The 22,285-nt window shown below is 43.8% G+C and overlaps 1 protein-coding gene across 1 annotated transcript; it reads right to left on the bottom strand.

Moving 5' to 3' along the window:
* Window positions 1-2,978: 2,978 nt before the first annotated feature.
* Window positions 2,979-11,448, bottom strand: LOC149278191 (ras-GEF domain-containing family member 1A). Its single transcript, XM_089502209.1, has 12 exons — window positions 11,272-11,448; window positions 9,068-9,196; window positions 7,158-7,295; window positions 6,280-6,501; window positions 6,050-6,124; window positions 5,382-5,474; window positions 5,162-5,264; window positions 4,862-4,941; window positions 3,982-4,173; window positions 3,636-3,759; window positions 3,264-3,336; window positions 2,979-3,003 (listed from the first exon to the last, which is right to left on the bottom strand). Exons 1-12 carry the CDS (start codon window positions 11,443-11,445, stop codon window positions 2,979-2,981), a joined length of 1,428 nt encoding a protein of 475 aa, XP_089358335.1. The 5' UTR covers window positions 11,446-11,448.
* Window positions 11,449-22,285: the final 10,837 nt, after the last annotated feature.

The raw sequence follows: 22,285 nt of genomic DNA, 5'->3' as shown, positions 1-22,285 counted from the left end.
ACGACCCAAAGCCAGATGTCAATCCAACATAAGAATCATGTGATTCTGGACTAATGGCGCGAGCCACGTACAGAGCCCCTAACCGTGGACTGATACTCGTCGGCGCCACCTGCTGGTCAGTTGATTAACCTACGCCCTCTGGAATGAGCTCTGTTATACTCCCAATAATCCAAATATTTTTATGCTACAAAATGAAGGGGAAAAAAGGGATACCTAGACATTTGTGGAGCGTGTCGGCAGCTGGAGTCAACACGAAAACACAAACTTATCAGCGTGATTGTTTTTTTTGTTTTTGTTTGTTTTGTTCTGACTCCTCATATCAAAGCGATTGGGTACCGCTGGAGAAATGGACCTTATGTGCCTTATTACAGAATGCGGAGAAAGAAAGGAATAAGTATCTTTTTAATTTAGATTTTTTTTTTCTTAATTATTATTTAGATTAAGTCAAACCTCTCAGAGAATGTGCTTCGTTTGCTCTTGCAGCCTCGCGAAGGTCTAAATAAAGGGAGCTTGTGCATTACGAATGCTTTATTATGCAGCAACGGATATGTCTATTAAAGGAGAGAAGGGATATGTCCTTCTTCTATGTGTCATATAATCCCGGGAAAGGGTGACGCCTCTGAGGAGCCCCAACATATAGATATATCAAAGGAGATAAGGGATATGTCCTATGTGTCATAGAATCCTGGGGGAAAAGGTGACACCCCTGAAGAACCCCCACAGATGTACCAAAGAAGCTGATGGATATGTCCTTCTAAGTGTCATAGGAGCATAAGAAAACGGTGACACCCCCAAGGAGCCCCAACAGAGAAATGTTTTAAAGAAGATGAGGGATATTATCTGTTATTTATATAGCGCCAACAATGTATGCTGCGCTTAATGTCCTTCTTTGTGTCATAGAATCCTGGGAAAAGGGTGACGCCCCTGAGGAGCCCCGGCGGGCTTAGGAAAATTAAAAACACAACACGTTGTTGATTTTTGAAGCGATTTGGTATTTATTTATGCAAGCACATCAGGTCAAACGTAGAATACCCTGCTTCAGAGTACAGCTTTGACCGAGCAAGCTGATTGGAACAGAACATAAATATCAAACTCGTACAGAGAACCTCATGGAATGTGCTGGTCCTCCTTAGGCAGGGGACGGGGAACTGAGCTTTGCCGTGCGTTTAATGGCTTGCTTAGCGGCGTCACAAAGGATCCTCTGGAGGACTTACGACCCCATGAAAAGCAGAGTAGAAGATGGGTAACCCTTTCAATGTGTACCCCCTTTTGGGGAACTAAAGGGTTAATCTCTTTTACACACTGCCATAATTAACCCTGTAGGTTAACATCCGAGAGGGATGTTTCATAGACCCCACCACACCACTGCCGTAAACAATTTAAATGCCCTCCTCTTTGGAACGAAATGTAACAAAGCAGCATACAAAAAAAAATTTCATAATTTAGAATTTTGGAGCAATAATTAAACATAAATGTCCTTTCACGATCAAGTATGGTCGATATCAAGAGTTCTACTATTGAGAAACCGGTCCCGTGCCCCTTTGTTGTTAAAAGGGGTTAAAGATAATATAGGGCTGATGGGGAACAAATGTTCTTCTGGGGCGGGGCTAACACTTAGACACGCCCAGATGCCTCCCCCAGCATGGAAATGCTTAAGTGTTCCATTTTGGAATGCAGCCCTGATTAGAAAGTGCAAATGTAACACCGTGGGTTCAATTAGGGAGTCTTCCAATCCTAAAATCCGCAACAGGACTGCCATCAGGGGGATACAGCCAGTAGCCGCGTTTGGGGCCCGGGCAAGTGGAAGGGCCCGGCCTCCCTGAATGCTCACAGACAGTATCATGTGACCCGCATGTACAAAGGTTTTAGGCCCTTACACGCTTTCGGGCCAAGATAGCTCTGTTCCGGACTTTGGGCCCTGGTAGCGCCATTGAATACATGAGGTGGGGCAGGAACGGGTCGAGGCAAGGTCTTTAGGCCCCCGAGGTTCCTAATGGCGGCACTGAGCCGTAAACAAGCTTTTATCGCACGTGAGGACGCCCCGTAGAGCGACCCCTTGCTCTCAACCACAGCTAAAAGTCATATATAGGCAGACACTATCACGAAGACGGCGGACGCCGCGTGAGTCCTAGCTCTACTAAGCAGCGATGGACCTAAGAACCTAAGACCTCAGCGTCTATTGGTCGAAAATATATTTAAAAGGCACCCGCACTAAATATTTTAGTAAACAAATATTTTAGGGGTTTTATTTCCACGCTCAGACCAGCTTTACCAAAACAGTTGAATTTTTGTAAATATTAAAAAAAAAGTTTTTACATTTTTTTTTTTATATAAGTGCTTGGCACCGCTCTCTATAAATTGTAGGAAGGATAGAATTTTTTTTATTTTAACGTAGCAGCATACGGTTAAAGGGAAGAGGGGAGTTAGGGGGTCTGGCTATAGTATATTAAAAGTAAGATTCCCAGTGCTTATTAAAACCCCCAAATATTTATAAACACCCAAAAATTTGAAGAAGAAGAAAAAAAGGGCCCTGCCCTTAAATAACAATTTATAAGAGAGTTAACCCCTTTTTTTTGACACATTCATTAGATTTGTTTTCTGCATTTCAACACAGAACCCCTGCGTTGTGTCTACGCCATACCAGCAGCAAAGGGTTAAATCTGTCTTTTTTTTGTAAACGATACAATGAAGATGAAAAAAAAAATCCCTTTTTTCTTATATAAGTGCTTAAAGAGCGAAATATATATATACTTATATGTATAAACTTATATTTCTATTAGGTTACTCTTTAGAAGGCTCTGAAATTTGTATATACAAAAAAAAAACAAAAAAAAACACATAAAAAAACACACAAAAAAACAGTAGACTTCCCCCTCAGCCAGCGAGGCTCGTCTTCTGACCAATAACGTTCTTCTCGAAACGATAATATTAAAAGAAAATAAAAACACTCCTTTTGTGCGCTCCCGGTGGACGATCTCTCAGGCCCTATTTAAAAGCGTTGACCTGTAATAAAAAAATAAAAAAAATAATAAAAAAAAGCCAAATTGTTGTTTTGTTTTTTTTTTTAAACAAAATGATTGAATTTAAATAGAATTTTCAAATTTAATTGATGGGGGGCCCTAAAACGGAAGATTTATGGGGGTACCCATTAATAACACAACAAATTAAAAAGAATAATTATGCAAAAGACTGGAAAAAAAAACCATTTGAGAATATATGATCACTAGGGGCCCTCGGCACCTGTCTTATCTCCTATAATTTACCTGAGAGTTTTCCAGCTGTCCTTTTCCATATGATTATCCGGACCTTCATTTTCAAAGGAGGCCACAAAGAGTGCTAAAAAAAAAAAAAAGAAAAAAAAAAATTGAAAAAATATTTAATGTATTAATATTTGCCATATTCAGGAAGTTATCTTGCAATGAAAATGATATAGCAAAAAAACCTTTAATAAACCTAAATTTAATCCTCTAGAAAAATATATAATTTTAAAAACATATACAACAAAAATAAAATATATAATAAAAATAAAAAAAATTCAAAAAAGTATTAAAAAAAAATGTAAAAAAAATTCTTAAAATATTTTAGACGCTAGTAGGTTGCGGCAGCTATCATAGGAACTTGGTATGGCTGCTCACCTTCTTCAGTGTATATGGGTGTAGTCAGAAGGTAGGTCTGAATTTTCTTGTCTTTTTCGAACGGACATTCCACCTGCTTCCACGTCAGGAAATCATGGATCTGCCTCGAGATCTCCCAAAATTTCTGTTCAAGAGAAGAAAAAAGGTCAGTAAGATCTCTTCCCGTGGTGCCTGGTAGTCTAGACTCTTCCCTTGGGGTAAGTGAGAAAATGTGTTGAAAAATCAACCCTAGGAACAATTAAAAAAACATTTTGTGGACTAAACTTTTTGGAAAAAGTGGTCGGGCCCATAGGACTGGGCACATGACATCAAAGACCTTCCATAAAAAGCGGGACGCCTTCTCTACCTTGAAGTTGACGTGCCCGTTGGGTAAACGGTTCGCGTGGATCTTGTGTAAGAAGAAGATGTCTTTGATAAACAAGTTGAAAACGGGGATGACTATTTTCTCCCTGCTGCTGTTGGCACTTTGGGATCTCTGCGTCGCCCCCTGTAGGGCTGTTCGGTAATTGCAAAAATTACTCGAGGGGTCCATGTGATGCTATTAAAAAAAAAAAAAAAAAAAAAAAAGTCAATTAACTATTTCATAAACCTTTAGTCAATGTCTTCTTGTTGTGTGCCACCAAGGAATACGATTCCCGTTACAGAATCGAGAGGAAGAAGACTCAACTCAAAAATTTGGACTATGACATTAATAAGTTGCTTACATTTATGACAATTTTTGCAGTGTCTCAAACTGTCCACTAGGGGGCAATAACACCCCAGTTTACACAAAGGCGAAGCAACTTTTTTTTTTTTCAAGCTGCAGTATCGCTTGGTGGACACTAGATGGAGCTATAGAGTTTGTTGCGTGTAGGATGATGACGTGATGATCTAATGAGACCCATAATTAGTTAGTCACAGGGCCAAAGGTTGGACGTAGAGTTTATAATTACTGGGTACAAGTTCATTTTCCCCGTGTAACATCGTATGTCTGAATGATTCATTTGAAAAGGACTCACAATAACTTGACTCTCGCCCCGGGGATTCCATGTCCATACCATCTTGTGCTCTAACAGCCAATAAACATCGCAGTACAAGAACATTGTGTGCCTTGTTTTGTGGGTGGCAAATGTCATGCGCACCTAAATCTGTTATTAACGTTTTAGGGAAAGTAGATTGTAAGCTCCTTTAACAAGGCCCCTGGTCACCTTTTGTCTCCCTAAATCCAAGGAACTTTGCAGTCTTACCTCCAAGACGTCGAATTTGGCTGTTTTTACTTTCGACCAGGTTTTCTTGAGTCTCGCCACAGGACTGAGGTTCATCCCAGCTAAGAAAAAACATAAAAAAAAGACGTTTAAGGGCTGTAGAACCCTCAAGAAACCAATACAAGCTTCCCAAAACAATTGTATGGACTTCCAACATGCAGGTGGCCCCTCTTGGGAATATGACTGGTAGGGGTTGTCCAGGTTCTAATCAACGATGGTCTCAGTCTCATAACCCAGAGCCCTTTTTAATCATGTCTTGAGAAGCAAGCCCTAGTTACTTACATATGATGGCCATCATGGAGTTGAAGTTGCCAATGTTGAAGCATTCCCGTGCCACGTCTATGAAGAATTCCATCACCCTGGTCCTTTGCTTTCTTTTCACCACCTGCCGGGCAGACAGGGAATAAATCTTTGAGAATAGACCTTGCCTGATTGATCATTGAGAATAAACTTTGCCTTCTATTGCTCTGCCAGGAAAAAAAAAACAACAAAAAAAACTTACCCTGCAAATCTCGGTGGCCACCAGCATACTCAGGCAGTTAAACCAGTTGTCGTAAGCTTCTAGGTTATAGGTTTTGGAGACATCACTTCGGCACTACCAGAGACAGAGAAGAAGGTTGAAGAACAGGCTGTAGGATTGGAAGGTATGTTCTCCAACCGTCCGTAAGCATTGCTGAAATGCCTTACGCGGTGAAAATGTATGGGAACTGACTATGCGCCAGGGTTCCGAATTGCTACTGAAACAAATGAGGGACCCCGTGGGAACTAGGATATGTTAAGGAGCTTACAGTATAGACATTGGCCACGGATTTAAGTACTGGTTCTCTCTATGGTGGTCTGAAAAGGCCCGCCCACCTAAATCTAGAAAAATGCTGTTGTTGAGACCCTTGGCTGGATCTTTTTGTTTTGTCGTTGCCCTCTCTTGGAACATTTTTGATCATGTCCTCTTCTCTGATGCTTCTTAGTTGGGGTTCATTAGCTTGGCAAAGCTCCATCCTTTACCACCATGTTAAGCTGCCCAAACCAACCCATCTAGAACCTAGTATGAGGAGACAGGACCCCACAGATCAAGTACCACGGGCAAACCCTACTAGATAAAGCAGTTTATCCAAGGTCTGCTGATGCCCTCGATTGGTCGGAAACAGACAAAATATTGGTAAGCGAACTTACCTTGTGGTTATCCAAACAGTCCATATGACTTATGATCTTCATCAGATCTTCAGGATAAATGTTTCCTAGTCTCTCCTAAAAAAAGAGATTCAAATAGTTACCCCATGTATGTTTTCATGAGCCACGTGACATGGATAAGGCAGAAGAAGTCACATTAAGTCATAGTGGTCAAATGGATCATGTTCCGTGGTGGAAGAGAAGACACCAAAAGAGCCAAAAGAGTGTCTCACCAGTTCGATAGTTGTGAGCTGTTGGGCCAGGATCAACGGGTCCCCACAGACGCTCAGTATATCCTTTTGGGATGACTGGGGCTTGGTCTTGAGGATGGTCCCCTTATCGGTCACGGGCTGTCGGATCTTCTCCCGGATCTCCTGAAATTGTCCACGAGTGGAGAGGGCGACCAGCACGTTCTGAGTCATCTGACTGATGCTCTTCTTGATTGTAGCGTTCTCCTGAAGAAGGCACAGGGCAAATCGTTCATTTTTTTTTTTTTTAAAGTTAAACATTTATGGTAATTCAAAATATCTAAATGTATTGTCGGTGGCATCATTGAGTTTAGCAATCCATAGGGTTTTCTCCAAAAAGGAAATGGAAGCAGTTGGGATGGTAGCCTTAAACAAGACAAACATGACCTTAAGGTCTATGGCAGCTCTATGACACATCGCCAAAGCTACTTTCTTACTGTTGGCCTTGGATTAAAAATGGCGTCAGTCTGGTATGAAGATCTACATCCAGCATGACCACAATTACTGTATCTAAGAGGCATGTTGGAGATCGATGGGTAGTGATATGTTGTCCTAAAGTCCTATTTGGCTCACACAGGTCTCATCATCACCATAAGTTATCAGAAATGGGGCGAAAGCTCATTGATGGAGAGTGAGAAGAATGCAGTTATGTTGGAAGGTTCTAGGTTCTGCAAGTTGCAAATCCAGGAACCTATCTTGGCAGCACAAATTCATGCAATATGGGCTGGTTCTAGACCCTGGAGAAGAACATCAAGAACCCAAAAAGTTGCAGCAGAAGTGTAACAAGCTTAGAACGAAATGCTTGGTGGCCATTAGAACACCAGTCGGGGATAGGTCTAGCCATGGCTCCTGTGTCTTCTCACCTCGTCACACTGAGTGATCCTTTGAGCAATCTCCTTCAGCTCCTTCCTGGCCCGTTCGTCTTGGAAATCGAAGGGAAACGTCTCCGTCCATTCCCTCAACAGCTGGATGATCTTCGCAGCGAAGGACTTGAGTTTGGCCTGGAGGACAAACCCAAAAGATACATGGTAAGAACAGGACAGTAACCTAGATCTCTCACGGGCCCCCTGATTGGCCCTTGAAGCATGCTACCCGTATCTTGTCTCTTATCTGGGCTTTGGGCCAGCTTCGTGAGCTTTAGGAGCTTGGTGGCTCTATTGTGGGCATGGGGTGGGACAGTCTGAGGAGCATTGGGGTAAGGTGGCTTGTGGATTATACTGGGCCACCAAGATGCCTGATGGTGGCCCTGTAAACCGAAATACCGTTGAGATATCAGTGGCCCCGTGAAGGATTAGTCACCGTGGTCAAGGTTCCACACGACGTGCCGGGTATGTAAATACATTCATGGCCCAAAGGGGACTTCCGTGACGGATCCTCCAAGACCCCCGATAGTGGAATCTCAGAGGAAACTTGTCACAACCCTCGAAGAGGCACCGGCTTCCCACTTGTGTTTTCAGACGGAAGTCTCGAGATGAGGAAGTTGGCGTCACTGCCCTGTGCGGCTGACACCGTGACCACAAGGTTCCCCCCCTCAACCTTCCATGAGCCGACGCGTCACACGGGGGCGGGGGGGTAAGTGTGTGGAAAACACAGAAACTTTCTCTGCGTGGAAAATCCCTTCGTTAGTCACGGGCTCTGCGCTAATTTTGAGCCCTGGTCGGAGAATGTTGGGGGGGGGGGCGACATCGACCACAAAGGGCAGATTCACACAAGAACATTCTAATAGAACGCTCAACACTTTCCTTTAACCCACGGGCTAACGGCGTCATGGCGTGTGTCATATGGCTAAACCAGTAAACCAGAGTATTTTATTCCTCCCCACTCGCTCCGTACATAGAGTGTTTTAAAATGTATGGGTTCTGGTCCCTTAGGATAGCTTTACTGGCCATACTGCCTCCTCTGGAAGTCTACTCCGGGTATCTAGTACCCTTACAAAGTACAATTTGCTTGCAAATCCCGTTGAGCCAAGGTCGTCCTGCAGAAGACAACAGGAATGCTAAACGCCTCTCTGTCCCAGGCGTCCGGCCAAAGGGAAAAAGCTTCTCTGCTGATACGAGCGGGTCGCGCATGTTTGTTTTCGGAGAGGCTGCCGTGTCATTTCCCAGCAGTGACCAGTGGGAAGGGGAGGGGGCGGTTGGGGGGGGGCAATTTGGGAGGAGGGAGGCAGTCATCAAAAAAATGTGGATTCAGAGTAAGATACGAGAGGACATTAAGGTGCCGAATCTGCATACAGGCAGTGATTATGGTTCTAGCCCAAAGAGATTTGCCCATTGTACAGCGCTGCAGAATATGATGGCGCCATATAAAAAATAATAATAATAATTTGAAGAATAGGTTTATCCAATAAAAAGAAATGAGAATAATAAAAAAAAATTGCTTTTCGGGGGTTAATTGACTAAAAAAAAAAAAAAATTGACTAAAAATTAGTTTTAGATGAAAAATTCCATAATTTTTATTATTTTAATTAATTAAAATTAGGCATTGTTTTAAAGGCATGTTTTGTTTTTGCAGGTCATAGAACGTCGATGTATGGCTCAATTTTTTATTTTTTTTAATTTTTTTTTGCCTATGATCCCTGAATTTTAAAATTTGAAAAATTTACATTTTGAAATAAAACAATTTTTTAAAATTTTTTACAAATTAAAAAAAAAAAAAATTGGCAGGAAAAAAAAAATCAGTTTCCGGAAGTTTACACCTTATTATTGTTTGTGACATCATAACTTTTCTGAATGATGGCAGGATTGGGCGAAGGGGGCGGGGTCTCGGCGCTTACCTTATCAGCTTCTGGTCCTGATTCCAGCTGCTGCTTCTGCTTGATGCAGATCTGCCCCACTTTGGCGAGGATCTCGTGGGGGTGGGTGAAGACGCGGGAGCTCAGTAAGAACGTGAAGATGTAGGTCCTCTGTGAGAGAAATAACATCGCGTTAGACGCCGAAACTGCCCTCGCAGGGGGGGGTAATTAAAAAAAGCCATTTCTGTGTGTTAGAAACCCACTTTATGCGCTCCGTGGGGGCGGCCATCTTGGATTCCTCCCCCTAGGAGCTGCAGGATTGGGGCAGATATACAGGCCATAAACGCGCAGGGGAGGCCTCAGCTTCTGCAGCGCCTCTTGGAATATTTTTTTAATTTTATTTTTCGGTATTTAAATTTTTTTTTAACCCCCTCCAAGCTGGATTCTCATCCACGTGGCATAAATGTTTTCCGCTGCCCCTTGCATCCAGACCCGCGGGGAGGGCTTTTTTTTTTCCAGAAATCCGTGGGACGGAATAAATTGCTGCCTCGCTCCTGTCTGAATTTGTCTTGGCTCCGTGCGCTCTTTGCGTGTTTGCTTTCTCTGCCATTGTCTTAAAAAGTGTTTTTTTCCCACGGTCTGAGTTGCGTGTCCCGCCTCGCGCCCCCCCCCGAGTGATTTCAGTGGCTTTTCTGCTGCAGCTTCCCACAAATCCCAGCCAACCCCCCCCAAATTCAAAATATTCCAATTATTGTAACAAATCAGACAATTTTTTTGCCCCCCCCCCAAATTAACCGTCCCCCCCCCACGCCAGTTCTAAAAGCTGCCGTTTTTTTTAAAAAAAAATTGACAATTATCTGAAGGCTTTTGTTGTTGGATTTCGGGGAGAAAAAGGCTAGAAAGCTCTAAAAAAAAAAAAATTGAGTTTGGTTTCCTAGCAACGTAATCGCGAAGAAAAAAAAAAAAAAAACGTCGGTGGGAACTGTTGAGACTTAAGACAGAGAGGACATTCCGTTCCTCGGCCACAAGCAGAACATTGGAGTAATCGCCTGGTCAAGAGGTCACATGACCGTGCATGCTTAAATTCCGTCACTGGATTAGCCGCATAACACTTCTGCCGGGAGGCTGCTCCACGTATCTACTACCCTTTCAGTAAACCTGTATCAGACAACGTCTAAGCTTCTGACCCAAGAAACAGTTCCACGTGAACCTTAAAAAAAAAAGTTACGAATAGTAATAAATTCCGAAAGAGGGAGGTAAAAATAAAATTAAATAAATGTAAAAATAAGAATATTTTTAAAAGATTTTTTTAAAAAAATTTGAAATAAAATAGGACTGTCCCTTTGATTGGCCCAACACCAAAAAATTACTTTTTTTTTAAATGACGGTTTCCTATAGACTAGTAAGCGCCTCCCGGTCAAACAGGGAAGAGTAGCACTGAGATCACATGATCAATTTTCCTGCATTCCTATTGGCAGAGAAAAACGATTCTCAAAAATGACCAAAAAAGGCTCTATTGGGGTCTCAGTCTGGTTGAGGTCAACAGAAACGCTTGGGGGGGGCTCTTCATCCGGCCGGTAGGCGTCACGATGGCTTTGTTGATGGCCCCATCCAGACAGCGCCTGGAACCCTTTTGGAGACACGCCAGCTCTTTATAGGACAAACTTAACAATGGCCCTGGCCAATAGTTGGCCGGAGAGCGGCCGCATCCGAGTTCCTCCAGGACAGCGATGAGCGAAGAGGTTGGGATGGAGTCCCACCACCCAAGGCCATCTTCTCCTCCCAAGTCAATAGAGTCTTCTGTTGGGCTCCGACTTTACAGACTTGGCATTAAAGGAACGATTATTCCAACAAAAGTCGGGGAATGCAGGAAGCTTCCGGAATCATTAAGCCTTTTACGATTTACGATCCCGTCTGAGCTCCTTGAAGAACGTCTGTAGATATCTCAAGACTCAAGACGCAAACTCTGATTGGCCAAGGTCGTCGAGTAATATATGTTTGGTTGGATTCCATTAGAACTGAGCTACGGAATACGGAGGTCCTTTAAAAATGTGAATTTGAATATTTGAATATTTATACTAAAATGGTATAAAAAAAAAAAAAAAGCCTGAAATTTGAGTTTTTACACCCAAAATTTGGGCCTTAGAGAAAAAAAAGAATTAAAAATCTTAGAATTTTTTTTTCCCCGGGAAAAATTCATTTTGCACATAAAAACCGGGAAAAAAAAATGTTGTGCGGCTACTTACGTCTGGATAATAGTCCACGGTGGGCACGAGCCGCTCGATCAGAGCTTCCAGGGAGCCAGATATCAGGTTGCCATCTTGGTAAACGGGGTCTCCACATTGCTCCCCCATTTCCGGTTGTACCTGTTCGCTACAGGTGGAGCCGAACATACTGGGGAAAATAGGGCTCTGTGGCATACTTTCCTGGAATTTAAACCAAAAAAAACAAAAAAAAACAACACACAAGTTAGAGGTCAACCTCATGGAGACCCGTCCACCAGAACCATTCCAAATTCTAAAGGGCCGACCCCGACGCGTTTCGCCTGCCGGAGGAAGGCAGACCGGCTCCAGGTAATGTATGGATGAACCTGATAAATCATTAAGGTCAACCCAGACCTTCCCCCAAGGAGAAACGTGTTGGCGCCGATCCCCGAATCAATTTCGATTGGTGAATCAAAATGCGTCGGCAGATTTTTTTATTTTTTTTTGTTTTTTTTAAATCCTAATTATTTTACCTAAATATTAAAGAATAAGAATAATAATAATAATAAATAATATAAATAAATTATAATAAATAGAATAAATAAATAAATAACAATACTCCACCTGTAGCCCCCCCCCCCCGCCCTGTTATGGTACAGCCCTTCCACTTACATCATTGGAATAAATGAGGAATTCCAAAATCTAGCTAAAGGCGGTTTTTTTTCTTAATATTTCGAGGTCAACTTTTGGTTAAAAGGAAGGCAAAAAATAAATCCAAGGACGAGAAGTCTTAATCTAAAACTAGAGGCCTAGACATGGTGGTAGATAAGTGGAACCGCCTCCGAGCAGAGGTGGTAGAGGGTAATACAGTGAGGGGATTTAAACATGCATGGGGTAGACACACACGGCTCCTGAATCTAAGACGAGACCAACGACTGATTAAGGTTTGAGTCTTTACAGCAGGATAGACGGGGGCCGGATGGGGGCCGATCTGCCGGCGGGATGCTATGTTCGCAGGGACATCATTGAGATGTTTGGGTTCTATATAAGCTCAAGGTGCAGAGCAAAGACTTGTTCTCACGTCATGGACGTGTCCTCCTGAGGCATTCCAAGCATTCCCGAGATGTCTCGGGACCTTACAGAATCTGGGTCAACGAAGACAAGCTGGTGTCACCGAAACGCGGGCCGTACGAGGAACAGGGAGACTCAACGTCTGACGGGATTGGCTCGTTGAGACGTGTAACCCGACGAGGCCACCATCCGGAGAGCACTTTGTTTAGCCGAGGACGGAATGTTGTCTGGTTACAGTAAACACAACCTTCTAAGGCCAAGGTTGGTTTCTATTTAGCTGCTCAGAAAACACAACAGGTGGGGCGTTTGTCTCCAAGACCTTCTGATTGACCTTCTGGGCTGAAACTTGGAGAGGAAAGCAAAGGCTGAAGGGTGGTAGATAAGTGGAATGGCCTCCCAGCAGAAGTGGTGGAGGGTTATACAGTGAGGTTATTAAACATGCATGGGGTAGACATACGGCTCCTGAATCGAGACCAACGACTGATTAAGGTTTGAGGCGTTACAGCAGGAGAAACGGTCAGACCAGACGGGGGCCGGATGGGGCCGATCTGCCGGGAGGTTCTAGGTTCCTCTCTCGTTTGATCGAGAAATGATCCAGGAATAAATTGAGAAAGGATGATGTTGGAAGCAGAATGCGTCACCTCGTTTTGTGTTTTTTTTCATTGTGCCCCCCCCCCCGTTATTACTTGGTATGATCCAAAACCAGACTCCATCCCGGTGGCTTTAAAGTCATCCCTCTGCAGTCTTTCTTTGCCCGAGCACCGAAGCTTTAGGTCCCAGTTTCATCACAGTGAGAGCGTGGAACCAGAGGAGGAGACGGACTGCTGACTGAAGTTATTGCTGGCTGAAATTCCCTTTACCACTTCCACTGGGAGGCTGTTCCACGTATCTACCACCCTCTCAGTAAAATAAAGAGAGGGCTAGCATTCTTCTTAGAAAACTAAGGGAAGAGAAACTTAAAAAAAGACTATAAAGTGAAGCTCGTTCCCCGAAACATATATCCTTTAGAGGCCGACGCGTTCCACGGTGTGTTGTTATTGCCCCGCCAGCCATTGCTTCGACTCCCAGCCTCTGATTGGAGGCTTACGGGGCAGCGGGACTGTTGGGAGGTATGCAGTATACACACCGTAGATCCCTTTACATATGAATAATCAGATACAATTACTATGGAATGTATAGTCCGAAAGAGAGGGGTGGGTAGATAGGTGGAACAGCCTCCCAGCAGAGGTGGTCGAGTTTCAAACAGTAAGGGAATGTAAGGCAGGTTGGCGGAATGTCTTACTGGATTCCGGCGTTCCTCGTGACTTGGGACAGATTCCAAGACCCTGAGCACGTATGGAATGGAAGCTCTGTTATGACAAGAAGCCTCGGCGTTCTGAGCGGAATGCGATTCCCGGTCACCGTCACTGGCAGGCGAGGACGGGCTGCCGACCTGTATGACTCCTCGTAGTCCGGAGGATAAGCCGACGGTTTGTGCAGGGACTGTCTCCGGGAATGGGGGGTAATTAGGTATTATGCGGTGGCTAACGCATTTCGCGCCGGGGGGGGGTTTACGCAGCGATTAGAGAGTCCTCCGCAAGCCGCCAAGTGAAAGGACTCATCAGGCAACCGATGGACGCGCATTTACATTCCCTCCCTGTATTAGCCCCTACCACCTCTGCTGGGCGGCTGTTCCACTTATATAACACCCACTCAGTCAAGTAAAACCTCCTTCCATTCCTGTCCTTTGTTAAACTATTGTATTTAAATGTATCTCTCCCATCCCCCCCCTCTCTTCTCTCCCCCAAACTATACATCACCGACCACCACTTCTGGGAGGCTGTTGCATGTATCTACCACGTCAGTTGTGTTTTTAGCCCATCGGTGGCATAAATCAAGATGAAATAAACAAACAAGAAAAAAAAACTGAGCAGCTGTTTGAAATCTCCAACCTGACCTTGTATGCAAATATAACGTAACAGCTCATTTGCATATGGGGCAAATGGTTAAATTGTATTGGAGGCGTAAATGGGTTTTATTTACCCCGTTTAGTTGATAAAGCCCCGTCCTGCTGTTTCTTTACACATTATCGGGGCTTTTAGGGCTGGAGAACCCTGCGATCCCCTCATACCCAGCAAACATTCTGACCTCCTAGAAAAGAGGGGCATCAGGGGAGGAAAAAGGGTACATGGGAGGAAAAAAGGGTACACGGGAGGGAAAAAAGGGTACACGGGAGGGAAAAAAGGGCATCAATGGAGGAAAGAAGGTGTACATGGGAGGAAAGAGGGGCATCAGGGGGGGGAAGAAGGGCACCAAGAAGGGAAAGAAGGGCATATGGACTTGGCAGAGGGACTGGGCACACTGAACTGGGACACTTGGCAGGTACGGGCCTCTCTTCCTCTGTTCTGGGTGGAAAGAGGTTTAGAGAGTCACCTGAAAATGTAAATAAATCTCCAAAGACCACCCGGCTGGTAACCCCAGGCTTGGAAACGAGGAACCAGGAGGCAGGAAAGCGACTCCTGCAAAGCCGACTCCCAGCAGGGCCGGTCCTTCCTCAATTAAACGAGGGAACAAAAGGAGCAAAGGTCAGCATTTTAAGATCGCGGCTGAAAGGACCTCCTGATGGAGCTTAAACCACAAGAACAAACCCCCCCCCCCCGGAAACAACAAGATCCAGCCACGGGGTAATTATGGGGTATTACCAAACACCGCAGTCACTGCGACCCGGTTCTCTAAATATTCGCAAACCGCAAAGTGAAGAAGATAAAATGCGAGGATGTTTTTTTTTTTTAATGCTTACTTTACCCAGAGGGTAGTGGATACGTGGAGTGGCTTCCCAGCAGAAGCGTCAGAGGCTAATACATTTACTTTAAACAAGAGGGGAGACCCTCATAGAAATGAATGGCAGATAAGAACCGTTCAGGCAGCTGGCCGGCAAATGGGGGGGCTTAGTGGTCCTGGCGGGAATGACAGGGTTAATGAGGCAAATTCCAGTTGAGCCGCACCATAACAATAACATATCTTTCCGTTAATAATTCTATTTGAATTATTTTGACCCTACCACATTTGCTGGGAGGCTGTTCCGCCTATCCACCAAAGTTTCTCCTGCCCTAGAACATCCACATAAATTTGCCCAGGACAGGGTTCTAGTTCCCTTTAACTAGTCCCACCAGTGTTGAGCCAGACCACAATAACACACCAGATTGATTTACTATTTACTTATATTTAAATTAAACCCAAAAATATTCTAATTTTTTTTATTAATAATTAAAAAAAAGTTTAATTGTTTTTTTTTTTTGGACCCATCGTCCCCCTTCCACCTACCAGGAACATTTTAGGACCACCAAGCCGGAGGACTCTGATGGTCGCAGCAAACTGAGGTGTATTTTTCCATCCATCAGTTCACCCCCCCCCCTTTTGGCAGAATGGAAACTTCCAAAAAAAAAATAAATGAATGAATGGAATTTAATCCAAAAATTTCCAGCCCCCCCATCCCTTTTCAACATCCAGTGAACGCAATCAGTCGTTGGTCTCGTCTTAGATTCAGGAGCGTGTTTAAATGCCCCTCGTTGTATTACCCTCTACCACCTCTGCTGGGATGCCGCTCCACGCATCCACCAACAACGAGCATAGAACCTTTTTTAGACAATTACAGTACAGTATTTTTTTTTTTTTAATTTTTTTTTTTAACGTCAAGCTGCCCAGCTCCGGAAAAAGTCAACACACACACACACAAAAAAAAACAACCACATGATTGACGCTCACGCTATCCGAGCCCTGATTGGGTGAACACACGCTCGAAAAGCCACGCAAACAATAGCAGAAAAAAAAACAATCAAAAAAAAATAAAAAAATCTGTAGATTTAGTGACTGTCAGGCGACGGAAAGAATGAGGAAATTCCTGTTTTAAAATTTTTTTTTTTGCTAAAAAAACAAAACACGTAAGAAAGCACCTGTTCCACCGACGCGAAACGCGCAGGCGACAAACGCTAATCCGTAACAATCTACCTGCGTCAACCCGCGATCCGGGGGGGCCGTGGGGGGGTGTCAAAACATAATACCGTCACTAATTCTTCCAAAAAAAATACAAAATCTACATTTTGGGGGGAAAAAAAACCATACACAGAGAAGCCAATCTGCCTTAAAATAAGTTTTTGGGGATTTGATTTCGAAACGTGATTTTTTTTTTTTTAGAATTTTTGAATACGATTTCTAACATTTTTTTTAATTTTTTTTCAAAAATTTCAGCCTGTCTCTGTCTCTCTTTTTTTTTTAAAAATTAATAATAAAAATAATAAATTCAAAATAGCAGCAGAACCCGAAATAAATCTAAAAGCCGAAAAAAATAAGATAATAATAATAATAAAAATAATAAAAAATACATATAGAATTTTATTAAATTAAACATTTTTGGCTGAATTTTTTGTGCTGAAATTGCCAATAAATTTAAAAAAAAAAAAAAAAATGACGTCGAAATGGAATAATTCCTTCGGAATTTATTGTGTCGCTGATGACATCATAGAGAAGGGTCGACGCGGATCGTAAAAGCTCTCTAGGTAGACTGACACATTGTAATCATTCTAAGAAAGTATCGCAGCTTTCAGGCTAGACACACCGGGGAGGAAAAAGATGCACCTTACCCTCATTTTCGGCACCATGCAAATAAATGGCGTTTTTTGGGGGGGTGTTTTTTCGCCGACGGCCGCTCGGAATCTTCGAAAAAAAGCGAAGACGGGAGAATTTGGAGATTTCAGGCCATCTGCGTTATTCCCGCCAGCCGGAGTACGAACGCTTCCCAAAATCCACGCCGATGGATGAAGAACAAACCCCCTCTTGTCCCTCCGCCCTCGTTTTCCCCCCGTGACGAGGCCGCGCTGGAAGGCTTAGTCCTCCCCGTTTCCCTGTTACTCAGAAATGAAAAGAGAAGCGAGATCTCTTTCCTCTTCTAGCAAGTGCTTCAAGCAGGCGCCCTCCTCCCCATCCTCCTCCTCCCCGTTCCCTCCTCCCCGTCCTCCCTATTCGGAAACACACATGCTCATACAACAGGTTGAACAACACTCAAACACTCCCCCCCCCCTTTCTTCCCTGCCCATTAACCCTTTAGTTCAAGGGCTGCTTTCCCAAAAAGACCCCCCCCTTCCAAAGCATACCCCCCCCCCCGGGGCAGCTTTTCTTGGCAGCTGCCGGATTAAATATTCTCTTGAAGTGCGCAGATCGAAATATGTCGGCGGTCCTGAAGAAGACCCCCGAGTCGTCGAATTTTCGAACATTCGTTCAAAAACATTTCCAATATCTGTGATATTTTAGATTTTTGTTATAGATTTTTATTTTCTCCAATTTTTTTTTTAACGGAGGAAAAAGTGGCAGTTATACCCCAAAATTTCAATTTTTTTTTATTTTTTCCCTAGAATTTTAATTAAAACATATATTGTTGTGCAACTCCCAGGACACTTAACCGGCATTCATTTTGGGAGACGGAGCATAATGAGAGTTGTAGTTCAAATTCAGCAGCCTCTACAGTCACCCCCATACTCCTCTGCCCCTCCTCCCTTCAATGCCCATACCCGTCTACCCCCACCAGTGCCCATACTCCTCTGCCCCCTCCTCCCTTCAATGCCCATACCCATCTACCCCCACCAGTGCCCATACTCCTCTGCCCCCTCCTCCCTTCAATGCCCATACCCATCTACCCCCACCAGTGCCCATACTCCTCTGCCCCCTCCTCCCTTCAATGCCCATACCCGTCTACCCCCACCAGTGCCCATACTCCTCTTCCCCCTCCTCCCTTCAATGCCCATACCCCTCTACCCCCACCAGTGCCCATACTCATATGCCCCCTCCTCCCTTCAATGTTCATCTCCCTCTGCCCCCACCAGTGCACATACTCCTCTGCCCCCTCCTCCCTTCAATGCCCATACCCCTCTACCCCCACCAGTGCCCATACTCATATGCCCCCTCCTCCCTTCAATGTTCATCTCCCTCTGCCCCCACCAGTGCACATACTCCTCTGCCCCCTCCTCCCTTCAATGCCCATACCCCTCTGCCCCCACCAGTGTCCTTACCCCTCTGCCTTCACCAGCATCTATAAACCTCTACTCGCCACCAGTGCCCACACTCCTCTGCCCCCTCCTCCCTTCAATGTCCTTCTCCCTCTGCCCCACCAGTGCCCATACCCCTCTGCCCCCTCCTCCCTTCAATGTCCTTCTCCCTCTGCCCCACCAGTGCCCATACCCCTCTGCCCCCTCCTCCCTTCAATGTCCTTCTCCCTCTGCCCCACCAGTGCCCATACCCCTCTGCCCCCTCCTCCCTTCAATGTCCTTCTCCCTCTACCAGTGTCCATAACCTTCTGCCCTTACACCCCATGCCTTACCCCCAATATCAATAGCCCCTTTCTGTACCCCCCCACCAACAAATACTTATTCTACCTTAAATGTTATTTATTAATTTTTTACTATCCATGTGTTTTTTTATATATTTAATGAAAAATAATTCCCATTTTGCGCCAGCGTAATTAGAATTTTTTGAATTTTTTAGATTTTTGGTTTTCGGATTTTATTTTAAAATCACATAAATGAAGAGAAAGAGGAACTCGGATTCTACGCGGTCCTCACGTGACGGCTGCCGGGGATATCCTAAGGAAGGGTTTATTTCTGCCACCGCCGAACTTTCCGAATCTCCGGGGTCTCCGTGGGTTAAAAGGGGATTTTCTGGCCAAATTTTTTTTTTTTTTTAAATTTCAAAAAAATTCCAAAATAAATTAAAAAAAATTCCCATCAATGATGTCATATACAGTAAAATGATACATTCACATAAGAAATTAAGATTGTGATTATTTTAGGTTAAATTTGCCCTTTTTTGGGTGATACCCCTCCATTTTTTAACGAAAACACCGATTTTGGGGCTCTTAATAACGACTAAATTTATTTAGTCCCATTAAATAATTATAATTATATTTATATATATTTTTTAATTGGTCCTTTAATGGAAATCTGTAGCCCCTGCCAGTTTCTAAATTTTCTGGGACAACGGGTCTTATCCACCGGCTAATTCTAGGTTTTTTTTTGTTTTTTTTTTACCAAAAAAATGTTCCCCCCCCCCTTATTTAAAAAGATGACATTTAAGCAATAAAACCCCTTGTGGGGGAGGCTGCCCACACTCTGAGTCATCCCCTTTCTCCTGCCGTAAAGATTCAGATGTTAACCAGTCGTTGGCCTCGTCTTAGATGCAGATGCATGTTTACACTCTCTCACTGTATTAGCCTCTACCACCTCTGCTGGGAGGCTGTTCCGCGTATCTACCTCCCTCGAAGTAAAGTAAAAAAGATAATTGAGAGCAAGCAGCGGGTGTGGAGTAGTCAGAGCCGCTGTTCGGATGTTAACAGAGTTTTGCCCCTCAAGCGTGGATGTATTACCCCCCTCACTTTAAAGGGTATGATAGCCGAGAGGTGCTTTTCAATGTACATGTTGCCCCCCCCCTGCAAATGCTTTGGGGGGGTTTCGGTAGGATGACCCCATATGCATTAGCGTCTTTCCCCACCCTATTTGCCATCCATACTTACCCCCAGTAAGCTCCAAATGGGGGATTCTCATGCGCAGAAGTTGCTCCCATTGATCTTCAATGGAGCAATTTCCTGCTGCTGATTGGCTGCCTCCAGCAGGTTGGACATAGGGACTTGCTCGGAACCTCGGGGTTAATGCTAAGGGCCTTAAAATTAAGGCCACGCTGTTTTGGGTCATCAGGGGGCCCAACCTCATGGCTGAGAGTGATGATTAACCCTTTGCCACACAAGCCAGGGCATCAGGGCGCCCATGCTGTCTAACTGCCCCGAACTACTACTACGCCCTAAGGGTACACCTTGTAACCCCCCCCCCCATTTATAGCTCCATTACTGGCAATCCTAGGGTTAATTTTAACCCTTTAACTGCCTAGCTGTGAAAATCCTTATATTTAAAAAAAGAAAAACAATAAAAAAAAAAAAAAAATTGTCATCGCCCCGAGAGATCTGATTGGCTGAATTTAATATTATTCTTCTTTATCCAAAGATTTTTAGCATGGATGCTTTCGTGGACAGTTCCCATGGCAACAGGAACTTGACGGGGGTATTTTAGCTGTTTATATTCCGATTCCAAACAGCGGCACTCACCACCCCCCCCCCCTTCCCGACCTCCTCCAAAAAAAATATGTAAATACAAAATAAATAAATAAATTAAAAAAACCCAGGTTATTTTTAAACCTCTCGGAGCTGAGCTCTGCAATTATATCCCCGAAAATGACACGGCTGGGAGCTGCGTCTTTGTGTTTGCTCGGTGGAAATGCGTTCGCTGCTGCTCAGGAGCCAGAAAAACACCAAAAAATAAAGAGGAAATAAATAAAAATCCTAGATTTTACAGAAAAAAATATAGCTTTTTTTTTTTTTTTTTTTTTTTTTTTGACAAGCGTCCATCGGCCTCTAAAAGGAAACTATTTATTTCAAATTACAATCTCACCATAAATGTTTTTAGATGTTATTTTCCCGTAGCTGTAAAGTAAGGAGGTTTTACTTTACAGAGAGGGTAGTAGATAAATGGAACAGCCTCTCAGCGTAAGTGCTTAGAGGCTAATACAGTGAGGCATCTTCAGTGCATTAACTAAACCCATAAAACGTGTTCTTCGATTAAAACAGTCAACGTATATGTATTAGAAGCCCACTTTATGTGTACACCATGGGTGCTGCCATCTGCGTGATTATTCCTCCCCATTGAGCTATTATTACTCCCTTTGTTGATTAAGTTGGTGATTGCTGCTGATTGGTTGAGGCAGCCTTTGTATAGGTGATGGATTGGGGGGGGGGCAGAGAACTTCAGGACAAGAAGCTGAGTGAAGAGTTACCTAGAACCTCTTGGAGACCCACCAGCCAGACCTCCAGGTCTTCACAACGTAGGAAACGGGTTTGGGTTTGGACCCAGCATTAAGAATTTACAACGTTCTCAAACGTGGAGATAACGTCTCAGCGGGAAGGTTGGGCCACCGCCTCACGAACCGAGGAGTCGGCACCTTCACAAGTCTCCTTCACGCCACCAGGGCAGGAGCCTCACGAGGTCTCAGGTGATGTTCTGCTTGCTTTAGCACCGACGCTCGTGACGACCGACGAGGTAGCTATATATATATATAAACATGGAACGCCTTCGACCGAATGTTCTTTATTAGAACTCCTCTTATTCCTCAAAGCTAGACGAAGCTAAAAGAAACCGGGTCCAGCTCAAAGGCCTCAAAAAAGATGACTCCATGGACAGGGTCTTTGTTTTCCATCTCGAACGCCATCTTTTAAGGGGCAAATGTGTGTTTTTACACCCAAAAAAACTAAGAAAGAAAAAAGATAAGCCTGAGGAACAATCTCAAAAGGTTCCTAAAGTCCTTCTTATTTATCGACCTCGTTACCATGAAAGGTCGTCCTAATCCTGGAGCTCTTGACCCTTTTTGGAAGCTCCTCGCTGTTGTAGAACTTGATGAAAAGTCCAGAATAAGAGAAATCCATATTGTCCATGTTTAGACCATGCATGTGGCCAAAAAAGGAAGTTCTCTGTCACTGTTCACCTGAATACTATGTTTTTTCCCCCAGGCCCGGTCCTCTCGTACCTCAATCAACAAATCTTGTATCTTCATAGACTTCATGGATGGTGTAAACGCGGAAGGCTGGGAACAAAGCGTTTATCGCCTAATTTCAGTAAAGCTGACCAAAATATAAATTTTTTGGGGCCTTTTTTTCTCCTCCTGCCATTCATCCAAACTGTGGATGAACCTCACGGGCGACCTACCACGGACACCCTGCGAACTTCAACCATCCGTTTTGTAGGAAGTAGAAGCTCAGAAGATGCTTTGGCTACCTAAAGGGGAGACGGTACATCATTTTGTTTTTTTTATTTTTTTTTTAAATTCATTTGTAAAGAAATTTGTGAAGAAACGCATGAATTTTTGTTTTGTCTCTTTTTTTTTTCTTATTTAATAAATTTTTTTTAATTTTTAATTT

This window comes from Sceloporus occidentalis, unplaced genomic scaffold, assembly GCF_023333645.1.
Source record: "Sceloporus occidentalis isolate IW3139 unplaced genomic scaffold, rSceOcc1.0.p SCAF_198, whole genome shotgun sequence".
Taxonomy (NCBI): Eukaryota; Metazoa; Chordata; class Lepidosauria; order Squamata; family Phrynosomatidae; genus Sceloporus; species Sceloporus occidentalis.
The sequence above is the reverse complement of the archived record's forward strand: the minus strand, read 5'-3'. Positions and strand labels throughout refer to the sequence as shown.